Raw genomic sequence first — 11,661 nt, forward strand, 5'->3', positions numbered from 1 at the left:
TGCAGTTTTACCCTGAATACAAGTGATAAAGCTCATTATCAGATCAAAATGCAGAGTAGCGCCAATAAACTGGTCATGTGACCTCAGTGCGTTTTATCATAGCCTGCAGCGCAGTAAAAGTGATTTGTCTGCAACAAGTGAGATAAGAATCACAGACCGTCACAACACGCTGAGTCATTTACAGATGAGCGCCATATAAGGAAGACTAGTGTTATGATTCAGGCTGGTAGATATGAAACAGAACAAGTTCAGTTTATTAGTGAATTTATTGGTCCTGTAGATGAAAAAAACAAAAAAACAACAAACTGTACAAACATTTGTATGTGTAGCCCTCAGTAAAACAAAGACTCCCCAAAAGATCCAGTGGATACAACATAAAAATAAATAAACAGAATTACAAAAAGTCCTTCACAACATTTTCACTCAGAAATAAGAACAATTCAGTCAGACAGTACCAACACATTAGTACAAATAGAAAAAACACAAATCCCTTACGTTTCATTCCACTAACATTTACCGATATTAACATTACGCAGTGTCATACAAAATAAAGAAAATAGGTGCTTTGCTGTGTGCAGCAGACGACAGCATCATTCTCACGCGGTGTGGCACTACAGATATAAATAAACTGAGAATACTGAAATACCACCAGCAGTGACGTGAAATGTAACGTTCTCCTCCAATCGAAGCAGAGAAGCAGCAGAAGCAGCATGGGGCTTGCAAGGCAAGCTCTACAGGCACTCTATGGCAAGGACCGCCGCCAAGGACCGCCGCCATCACCAGAGAAGAGACATGATCAACACTCAACTAAAACTGTGCAAACGTCTGCATGTTCGGAGCATGTCAGCATCTGAGGGGGTAGTCATCCAGTCTGATGGTTTAAGTTAAAAAATAAAAAACATTTGATTCTGAATGAAGTCTTTGGTGTTTAGAATCTGAGGAATCATCAGTTCATTCTCAGTCTGGATCAATACATGGGTCGAAATTGAGATCGGCGGCTTCAGAGTCTCCTCGCCGCAGCATCGTGACCCTCAGCTGCAATTTCACTGGCAGGACTGCAGGATGTCATGGCAACCAGCCGGGCTCCTCAGGTTCTGCAAATACACACAGAGAAGAAAATAAGTTAAGGGGGGTTTGGATCACACGGTGAACATGCAGCGTGCGGCTGACAGGAGCGGAACGCGGCCTGATGCAGCGTAATCCCTAAACCACATGTTACATCACACACTTTCCTCGGCTCCAAACTCTTCTCCGGTTATTTTTAGGAGGCACGCAGAGCGGGGCATTAATGCAAACTGTTGCAGGTTCAGTGCTGATCTTTTGCTTTACATTTCTACAGCTAATGCGTTTGATAAGCAGAAACTAGAGCAGCTTCTTTGCAACCTGCCTGTGAGCTGAAAAACTACATCATTATTCCTTCTTTGGAAGCTGGTTTCAGGATTTAAAGACCCACTCCGATGAAAATGAAGTTTAACAGGTTTTTGGAGCATTTCCCTGATATTAGTATTAATCTAAAGCACATGTGTCAAAGTCAAGGCCCGGGGGCCGGATCCGGCCCTCCAGATAACTTTATTTTATTGTCATTAATGACCCGATGTTATCTTACGCTCATTTCTAACTTTTATAATTTTGGAAAATGTTTGTATGGAGAGTAAAATATTGAAAATTATCCAAGGTTTACGTGGATTTATTCTATATATAAATAAATAAATAGTCATTCTGCTAGCTTTTAGGACTATTTTGGGTTTTTTTTTAAGGCTATTTTAGAGTTTAGCTAATATCTCAGCTAAATGTTAGCCATTATGGCTAACCTACATTTTTTTAGGTTAATTTAGCATTTACGTAATATTTTAGCTATCAACTTTGGCGTTTTCAGCTATCAGCATCACTAGCATTATCACAGGCAATGCTTTATATCTAGTTCATAATTCTGTTAAAAAAAGTTACAGTTTTAAAGATGTAGTTTTAGAGTGTTCAATAAATTTTTATCCTGTTCGGCCCGCGACCTCAGGTGTGTTTTGGATACTCCTGCTCTAAGGCATGAATCGGGAGATGAAGCAAAGGAGAAAAAAAAAAAAAAAAGTGCATTTGTGAAATAGATAGTACAGTGGGTGGGCCACTAGCTCCCTACTTTTTTGGGGTTGCTCCACACCAACAGCCCCGCCCACAAGTCAGATGTGAATTTCTAATGAACTCCTGCAAAAATGATGTCCTAAAAACTAAAGATTTTCATTTTTAGCTAAACCATATTTGAAAGAGACACAGAGTTGGTCGGAGTGGGACTTTAAAGCGTGCAAAGGTTCCTAACCGGGAGGACAGCTGCGAAGCAAAGCAGCGTTGAGTCGTTTACCTTCGAAAAATCAAGACAGAAAACACCTCTAGATAGTGGAGGATGGTGCGCCTTTAGAGTCAGACAGAGCAGACGAGAACAGCATGAGTGAGCAAAGGTGACAAGAGCGAGGACGAGTCAAGGCGAGCACGCCAAGGACATGAATCAGAAGGAGAAAAGACGGATGAGACCGGCAGAGCAAGAGAGCCAAGTGAGAAATACTTACAGGCAAACTTTGCCCAGCCAGTGCTGTGAGGAGGAGGAGGAGGAAGAGGAGAGGAAGACCAGTGAGTGACCGAAAGAGAAACAGGAGATCTGTGGCGTGCTCGTCTGTTTTAATCACCTGTCCTGCCAGGCTGAGGGGGAGGCGGGAGGAGCTGCAGAGGGCCATGGAGGCCACGGAGTTGGGCAGCTCCTGGATGGGCGCCTCGTCCAGGTCGTCGATGCGGGGCTTCTTGATGAGGGACTCGGGGCTGGTCAGGGGGGTGATGCTGTTCCTCCTGATCAGGGTTCCGGGTCCTCGTCTCACCTCCTGTGGAGCAGACAGACGTGCTTTAGCCTCCCACAGCACCTCCTGCTCAGCGGCGGGAAGCGCTCCTCACCTCCGGCCTGTCTCTGTGCGTGTTCACCGCCTCCACGTTCAGGTAGATGGACTCCACCTTGCAGCCGTACGCCACCGGGGTGAGCTTCAGCACCGTGTGGAGCGGACACTTCAGGTAGGGCATCTCCTCTGGATCAGGCAGCAGGGGGGTTAGAGTCATCCTTAAACAGGGAGGATTGTGGGAGTTGTAGTCCATACCTGCACTCTTATCCAGAAAGTAGGCGAGCAGGCAGCGCATGACCGCCTGGTGGCAGATGACCAACACGTTCTCCTGCCGCTCCAGCTCCATGATGACCGGCTCCACCCTTTGGACCAGGTCCTGGTAGGACTGGGAGGAGGACACAAGGGTTGATGGGAGGGCTGCCACGATTAGTCGACGACTGATTTAATAGTCGATGAATCGTTACTTTATATTCTATGGAGTCAGAGTGTAGTCAAGTTGAATAAAGCTGTGAGTGTCTGGCCCGCCACAAAAAAAAAAACTAAATTAGCCAAAACAGCTAGCATTGAGGGGTGGGGCACCCGTCAAAACGAGTTTGATGGAGAGTATTTTCCCCATCTCTTTCATTTGATTTAATCTTGTTTTAATCCCAGAGACTAATGAAGGACAGAAGCTTCACGATTCATTAAAAGTTCAATCAACTCTTGTCTTAAGTTTTAGTTAGTTTAAAGCTAATGATGGTTAAGATGTGCGTTTACGTCCAGTTTGCACATGACACGATTAGTCAACTAATCGGATAAAATAACCGGCATTTATTCAACTCCTAAAACAATCATTTGCGGCAGCACTAGTTGACGGTTCGCTTCCAGACGTTTCTGACCTCAAACACCAAAGGCGTCAAGCGTACCTCTCCGGCTGGATAGCGGTAGTAGTATTTATCCTCGTCTCTCAGTGCGAACTCTTCAGGGAACTTCTCCTTCATCTCATCGTACGTCATGTCCTCACACACCCCCTGAAGGAGCGCAGGAACAGCCGTCAAGACCGGCAGACAACTGCAGGACGGAGCTGCAGGGTGGCACTCACGGCGTCGATCTCGTTCAGTGCCTTCCACTGCTCGTAGGCCACGCCCAGGTGCTCCGCCGTCTGGATGCTGCGGCACAGCTGGCTGGTCCAGACCTTCAGGCCCTGCAGCTGCTGCTCCTCCACAAACCGAGCCAGGGCAGCAGAGAACTGGAGAACGGGAGACACGGCCGTCACAAAGACTCCACCCACACACTTCTCCTCCAATCAGCGTCCGACTCTGTACCTGTCGGCCCCGCGCCGAGAGCCCGGAGTCTCCGCCCAGCCGGCCCTCCATGTTGTCCGTGCTCTCTCCGTGTCGACACAGGTAGATGGTTCTCGGCTGGACGTGGATGTTCATCAGGTAGTAGACGATCTTGCTCTGGATGTGATCCTGAATGCGGTTGACCAGAAACCGCCGGCCGACGTCTATGACCTTGATGAAGGACATCTCCCTGGAAGGCGAGGAGAACAGGGCGGGGGAGGGGTTAGTCTGCAGTCACGGCAGCGGAAGAACCGAGAAGAGCTTCCAGGTAGGGCTGTGGGATTAGTCGACTAATCGATTATTAAAATAGTCGACGACCAATTTATATTCTATGGAGTCAGAGTGCAGTAAAATTAAAAGTTATGATAACATTCTGCTAGATTTTTTAGACTATTTTGGCATTTATTTAAGGTTTTTAGGCTATTTTGAGTTTAGCTAATATTTCAGCTACATGCTAGCTGTTTCTGCCTACATTTTTTAGGCTAATTTGGCATTCAACTATAATTTTAGCTGGCCATTAGCTTTAGTGATTCCAGCTATCAACTTAAGTGTTTTTAACTATCAATTTTAGCATCTTCAGTGGACAAATTCAGCTTCTAGCATTCACACTAGCATTAATGCTATATATCGAGTTTTTAATTAGACTTAGTTAAAGTTAATGATGCTCAAGATGTGTGCTTTACATCCAAGTTTGCGCATGACCCAATTAGTCGCCCATTAGAGTAACGGTTTGTGGCAGCACTACTTCAGGTCACCTGTCATAGTGATCTGGATCCAGAGGTTGGTAGGTGGTCCGGTAGCATTCAATTCTTTTCTGGAAATCCATCATGGCTTCCGTCTTGTTGCAGTCCCGGTAGTCTGGACAGGACACCTTCACTTCCTGTTCAGAGATGAAAACTGTCAGGTGTGTTTGATGCTGAAAGCGGCGTGGAGGGAACAGGCAGACGGCGAGGTCGTACCATGATGTTTGATGCAATCACGCTGGGATCCTCACAAACCGACTCGATGAAGAAGACCTGGATGGGTGAAGAAAGACGGGATTTAGACGCGGTGATGCTTCCCCTTTCCCGTTGCCGTAGCAACATCTACCTTGAAGTCATTTTCCTCGCCAAACTTGAGGATTAAATCCCGCCTTTCTCTTGTAGTGTTGGTGGCGTCGAACACCTAAAAGGAAAGAGAACATTCAGCAAAATACTCCAGTTTCAGAAAACACAAGCAAAAAAGAAAAAACCTCACCGCCACTTGGCCGCCCTCGTCCTTCAGGTAAGACTTGACATCCCTCAGAGCTGCTAAGGCACACTGCCTGGGGGGTGAAAAACCACATTAGTAAAAAACAAAAGAACAAGCTCCACATAGACCATCAACCGCCACTCACTGCCTGATCTTGACGGCACACTCGTTATCGGGTTTGAAGAAGTCGTAGGAGCTGTAGCTCTTGACCGCCTCCCTCCGATACTCTCCAACGTTGAAGACTGGAACACAAAACAAGAGGGGAGTCAACAAGCTGTGGGGGGGGTCTGTAACACGAGTCGGTAAACAACCATCATGTACCCATAAACAACCGTGTCAGAGCGCCGTTTACCTTTGGTGGGCATGCCGATCCAGTTAAGGTAGCGGGTCAGTTTCTTGGACATGTAGGTCTTTCCTCGAGCGGGCAGACCCACCATCACAATGACCGTGGGGGGGTTGGCCACGTGGGGAGCGCCAGCTCCTGTGGGGAAGGAGGACGTTCAGACAACCAGGATGACATCATCAGCACGTGGAACCACAAGCCCACTCAAGAGCCAATTAAGATCCAATTTCCACGTCACAGGAGATAATCCTGTTTCCACAACATCCGAGTGTTTCAACGGAAAACCAGATGAGCTGGAGGATGTAGACTCCACCTTCCCATCCTCTGCATCATCACTAAAGCTCTTATGATCCACAAAGCCGAGGAGGAGCTTTCAGCCACAGCAACTGCAGACACTCACGTCTTAGTTGCTCTTTTTAATAAACAAATAAAAGAAAATAAAAGAAAAAAAAAATCCCCCCACTTCAAAAAAAAAAAAAAAAAAGAAAGAAAGACTGGAGACACCTGCCCAGATTCCTCTGGCGGAAACCCCGCGCAAGGGGCAACGAGGTCGTCTCATCCACACGCGGGATGGACCAATGAGAAGCTTTGGGGGCGTGGTGACCCAGAATATAAGCTACTACCACAAGAACGTCTCCCCCACCGATGGGGGAGTGGGCGTGTCCGTACGGCATGTGCTGATGCAGACAGCCAATGAGCGCCGAGCAAACCGAAAACCGGCTCGAGGCAGATACTGCACACAAGAACGTGACACATTTCTGATCATTTTCTGTCGTCTGGGTCGAGAAAATGCAGAGCAGACCTTAAAACTCAAAGCTTTCCGTGGCACCGAGCAAACGTTTGAAAAACAGATTTAGAAATATGAGTTTATATCAATAAATGACGCAGTTTTATTTACCTCGACGCCTGTCATCCTTGGTGGGAACCCAGATCTTTTGGATCCTGTTCTGCGTGAGCTCTCTGGGCATTCCTTAGTGGCTGGAGAACCGAACACTACCTGGGAACCGAACCGGATAAATCCCGAGATAAAATATATTTAAAATTAAGCGCGGCGTCGTTAGCCTGGGTTAAAGCTTAGTCCGTTCAGACGCGGGATATCCTCGCTGCGTTGAGCCGGGCTCCTCTGCCGGTCTGCGGCACACATCCGCTTTTTAAGCACGCCCGGCGAGCCGGGGGAACACGTGACTCCTGTGACGAAACGAGGCACGCGCGCGCACGGGCAAAACCATTCACATCCACGAGGAGGTCATGCGGGGCTCGCGGCGCCTCCTGGCGGCCGCTTCTAGTACTCACAGAGATTCATTTCACATTTTTCACATTTCTGAACATAAACAACAATTCTAGGTTAAAATAAATATATATAAATAAGTATAAGCGTTAAGTTGTTTTATTTTATAAATTACTGAGAGAATATTTAAGGTTAAACCCCCTTTTATGGATTAACATGTTTTTTTTTAGTTTTTAACGATTTTAAAAATTAATTTCTGATGTTTTAGAGTCACTTTTTTGTTATAATTACTAAATAAAATACAATTTTTCATTTTTATTTACTTTAATTTACATATTACATTAAAATAAAAGTTTCAAAACAGTCATTTTTTTTTTCTTTTTTTTATTTTCATTTTAATTTTTTTTATTCTCGGGTTTTTGGAGTCAGAATACACCACATTACATTTGAAAAGGCTTCCCTATCCTCGTGAATGGGTGGTTGCGCAGAGGAAAAGCCCGCAGTTTGCACATTTGGGAAGGATTTGAACGTGGAGCATACGTGCGGAGCCGCACATCAGCTCCTTCACCCCCCTTCTGGACTGTACCACTGACTCACACTGGCACCGCTGCTCCATCCTAGTTGTTCATTTAAGCAGAGGATTTTAACACGGAGATGAACAAATGTGAGCAATATTATTTAATCATAATATTGTTTCCTTAAATGTGTATTTATAATTAGATCAACAATAAAAAGTATTAGGAATCAGTTTGTTTTTCACCATTTTTTTATCAAATCTGTCATTTTTCGCTTTTTTCTTCAGTTATTTATTCTTTAGTTTCAGGAAGTCATTAGAGGTCAGCAGACGACCACCCACCATCAAAGCCACCAGATGTCTGTCTGCCTTTTATTGCTGAAAACATTGTTTTCATGCTTGTGATTTAACGCTTTACATGTTAGTTTATAGAGTTTTATTCTGTGACAGCAATTTTAGTTTTGAATATTTTTGAATTGGAAATGTTAAAAACAAAAATTCCCATTTATCATCAAATATAAATGTGATTTTACCATCTACTTTTGATTTTAAATCAACTTTCTGCACATCCACATCCTGCACATTTGTAGATAAATCTCAGTTTTCATGCTGCCACTAATCTGTCATCTTTTCTGTTATCCACAGAAGACTAGGACAGCCTAACATGGAGACGCAACAAGACGTAGTTCCAGAATTTTGCAAAATCACATCACATCAGTGTGAACTTCTAAAGGGATAAAACAATTGCCCAAAATTGTACCATAAAAAACTGCAGAAACTATGTCCTAGAAATCTACAGTTTTCTAATTTTGGCTAAAAGCAGCAAAATCATAAAGTCCACTGGGAACACTTTTACAATAAATCAAAAAGTTTTCTTAAAACTTTAATTCCTGAAAACACGTGTTTTAGATACAATTATTTAAAAGTTTGGCAAACAGATCATTTTTTTCAACAGAACAACTTATCTGGAAGTTCTGGACAAAAACCCTCAACAAAAGAATTGTGATTAAACTGGTCAAACAAAGTCCTGACTCTAATCAAAGTCCTGGAATAACCTTCAGCTGCACTTTCTCAGAACCCCATAAGAACTGGAGCTGCTTTCAGAGAAGACGTTGTAAAAACCTGCTGCCTCCCAGCCAGCGAAGCCAGGTGGGCCCATGTGGTTTGAAAGTGGGCAGAAAATGTGACCCCCAAATGGGTTTGGGTAAAGTGGGCACTCAGTGGGTAGATGCAGTGGGTAGACTCATTCTTGTCTTATGTACGCCCAGGACTATTATTTTTTTTTCGTTTACTTACTTTTCCCTTTATTTATTTATTTATTTATTTATTCAAATGTTATTTTTCTTTGTTCACTTTTTGTGCGTCATTTGGATTAATCATAGTTTTGACTTGCGACTGTTACTTTGTGGTTCACGTGCCTTCTGTTTGTGGCCCTGTTCTAAAAATCTGTATGCCTTGAAGCTTTTTAATAAAGCATTAAAAAAAACTCAGTGGGTTGTCTCGCTACATTTGCCAGCTGCCCGGTGGACAGCGGAGCTCCCTACCTCGCTATAGTGGAGCTTGCTAGCGCGATAAAATAAAGAGCTCAATACAGCAGAGCTCCATAGAATGCTACAGCGAGGCTGGCTAGCTCGCTACAGATGAGCTTGCTAGCATGCAACAGCGGAGCTCGGTAGCTCGATACAATTAAGTATGCTGGCTCGACACAGTGGAGCTCGCTATAGCTCACTATAGATGAGCTAGCTAGCATGATACAGTGGAGCGTGCTACAGAGGAGCTTGCTAGCATCCTAGCTTAATGAGCATACCCGCTGAGTGTCCACTTAAGCCTGTGTGGGCAAACCCAGGGCCCACCTGGCCGTGCTGGCTGGGTTACTGCTGACAAACAGAAACTTTTCTTCTTACTTTCTTGGTTCAGGTGGAATTTTCAGTTGTGATAAAAGTTTATCCAGATGTGAACTCCACTGCTGAACAAACCTCTGATTTCCTGTCAGTGAGTCACATGAAGAACAGTGATGAAACTGCAGACGGTCTCAGTGGAAGGAAAGTTTCTCAGAGATGTGTGTGAACTCATTTGGGGCTGCATGTGTGTGCTGTAATTACTGACGATATTTGTGTGCAAAAACTGATTACATTTGTAGCCTGTGAGGGATTTGAGTTGGAGGAGCATCATCAGGTTTCATGGATCTAATTGTCTACAAGTCCAGTTTATTTACTAAATGCGATCTTTTTCAAAAATGGCATCATGGGAGAGTTCCCCTGGAGTCAGCAAAGAACAAAACGGCTCGTCTCACTTTTACCAAAATCCATCTTGATGATTCTCAAGACTTTTGGAGAAACATTCTGTGGACCGACGAGTTAAAAACTGTACTTTTTGGAAGGTGTGCGCCCTGTTACAGCAGCTGTAAGACTGGCACTGTGTTTGATAAAAAGAACAGTGAAACATGGTGGTGGCAGTGGACAGCTTGTTGTGATTGATGGAAGAATGAATTCTGCCGTCTACCAGAAGGAGAACGTCCAGCCATCAGTTCCTGCCCTCAAACTCAAGAACTCTTGGATCATGGAGCAGAACAATGATCCAAAGCACACCAGCAAGAGATAAAATAAATAAAGATTTTGGAGTCAAAGTCCGGATTTAAATCCTACTGAAATGCTGTGGCGTGACCTTAAACAGGCAGTTCATGCTAGAAAACGCTCTAATATGGCGGAGTTCTTCCAGGACTAAGATTCCTCCAGAGAGATGAGAAATACTCATCATCAATCATCTCGAACGCTTGATCTCTGTTGTTGCTGCAAAGGCTGGCCTGAGCCATTAGGTTCAGGGGGTAATTACTTTTTCACATAAAGTCAGATAGGTTTGGATTTTTTGCGCCTTTAATAAGTAAAATCCTAATTTTTAAACTAAATTTTGTATTTCTTTGGTACGGAAGAAGATTAGGGCCACTGGAAAAAAAAACATGAAAAATTCTGACTTTAATCTCAGAATTCCGAGATTAAAGTCAGAATTTTTCATGGGCTTTTTTTATTCAGTGGCCTTAATCCTCTTCCGTACTTCGGGTTGCCTCTGAGCGATATTAAAATTAATTTCGACATTTGTGTGTGATTCATATGCAAAAAAAAAAAACATAAATCAGGAAGGGGCAAATACTTTTCATGACACTATCATCAGAAAATTCCAACAAAAAAAAGTTTTTATCAGTGGGTTTTTAAAGCAAAACAAGATGCGATATGCCGGTCAAAGAAGACAGGAAATGTAGCTGTTGATCACAGTGAAGGCTGAATGATTGGCGTGTAGAATGTGGTAAATTCACAGCCAGCAAGGTAAAGAGGCCCCATTTGGTTTGAAGTGGGCAGAAAATGTGGACCCCTGTTGGGTTTGTCCAGTTTCTGTGGTGGCTCCACCTGAGTTGCCCTCATTGGCTTAACTGGACACTCTGTGGGTAGGCTCCCTACGCTAGACAGCCGCCTGGTGGACAGCGTAGCGTGCTAGCGAGCACCGCTGTATCGAGCTAGCGTGCTTCGATGTAGTGAGTAAGTGAGCTCCACTATAGCATGCTAGCGAACTCGTCTATATCGAGCATGTGAGCTTTGATGTAGCGAGATGCGTTGTATTGAGCTGGTGAGCTCCCCTCTAGCCAGCTAGCAAGCTCCGGTTTAGCATGCTAGCCAGCTCATCTGTATCTTTTGGGTTTGGGGCCGGATGTAGTTGTGTTTCTGTTTCACCTCTAGCTTTCACCTCCCTCTCGTTACAGGTGTGTTGATTTCCTTCCTCTTTCCCTCTTAATGGATACACTTGTGTTTGATTGTCTTGTTTCTGTTTTAAGCTGCATGTTTCCCTTCACTTGTTTCCAGATGGTCTTGTGTGCTTTCTCGAGTGCTACGAGCCTTCTAGTCTCTTTGAGGTAAAATTCTGCAAAATAATATTTATAAGAAAAGGAAAAGAATAAACTACATTCTTATAGATCATCCTGCTTCTGGGTCTGTGTCCTCAACTGGTTCCTGACAGCATCAAGCTAGTGAGCCCCGCTGTAGCGAGCAGACCAGCTTTCCATGGAGCAGCTGGCTGGTGTAGAAGCCAACCAATCCCTACTTAAGCCAATGCGGACAAACCCATTTTTGGTCCATCTTTTCGGACCCCTTTTAAACCATATG

General features: G+C 44.3%; 1 protein-coding gene across 2 annotated transcripts; it reads right to left on the reverse strand.

The window, feature by feature from the left end:
• Positions 1–247: 247 nt before the first annotated feature.
• pfkfb3 (6-phosphofructo-2-kinase/fructose-2,6-biphosphatase 3) lies at positions 248–6,917 on the reverse strand. 2 transcript variants are annotated; one of them, XM_024260861.2, is made up of 15 exons: positions 6,667–6,917; positions 5,778–5,906; positions 5,571–5,667; positions 5,432–5,498; positions 5,285–5,359; positions 5,155–5,211; positions 4,951–5,075; positions 4,178–4,385; positions 3,955–4,101; positions 3,779–3,883; positions 3,129–3,258; positions 2,932–3,059; positions 2,673–2,861; positions 2,556–2,578; positions 248–1,094 (listed from the first exon to the last, which is right to left on the reverse strand). In XM_024260861.2, the coding sequence occupies exons 1-15, from the start codon at positions 6,734–6,736 to the stop codon at positions 1,088–1,090; spliced, it is 1,557 nt and encodes a 518-aa protein (XP_024116629.1). In that variant the 5' UTR covers positions 6,737–6,917; the 3' UTR covers positions 248–1,087. The 2 variants fall into 2 exon arrangements, with proteins under 2 accessions (XP_024116629.1, XP_024116628.1); XM_024260860.2 differs by lacking the exon at positions 2,556–2,578 and having other exon boundaries at positions 6,667–6,916.
• Positions 6,918–11,661: the final 4,744 nt, after the last annotated feature.

This window comes from Oryzias melastigma, linkage group LG23 (genome assembly GCF_002922805.2).
Source record: "Oryzias melastigma strain HK-1 linkage group LG23, ASM292280v2, whole genome shotgun sequence".
NCBI lineage: Eukaryota > Metazoa > Chordata > Actinopteri > Beloniformes > Adrianichthyidae > Oryzias > Oryzias melastigma.

What these genes read in the sequence shown, in the direction of transcription:
- pfkfb3 (XM_024260860.2), bottom strand. Translation starts at nt 6,736, where the DNA reads ATGCCCAGAGAGCTCACGCAGAACAGGATCCAAAAGATCTGGGTTCCC. An exon ending in TGTGCCGTCAAGATCAGGCA is followed by an intron (nt 5,499 to 5,570) that starts GTGAGTGGCGGT and finishes TTCACCCCCCAG; the next exon opens with GCAGTGTGCCTTAGCAGCTC. An exon ending in CTTTCTGGATAAGAGTGCAG is followed by an intron (nt 3,060 to 3,128) that starts GTATGGACTACA and finishes TGCCTGATCCAG; the next exon opens with AGGAGATGCCCTACCTGAAG.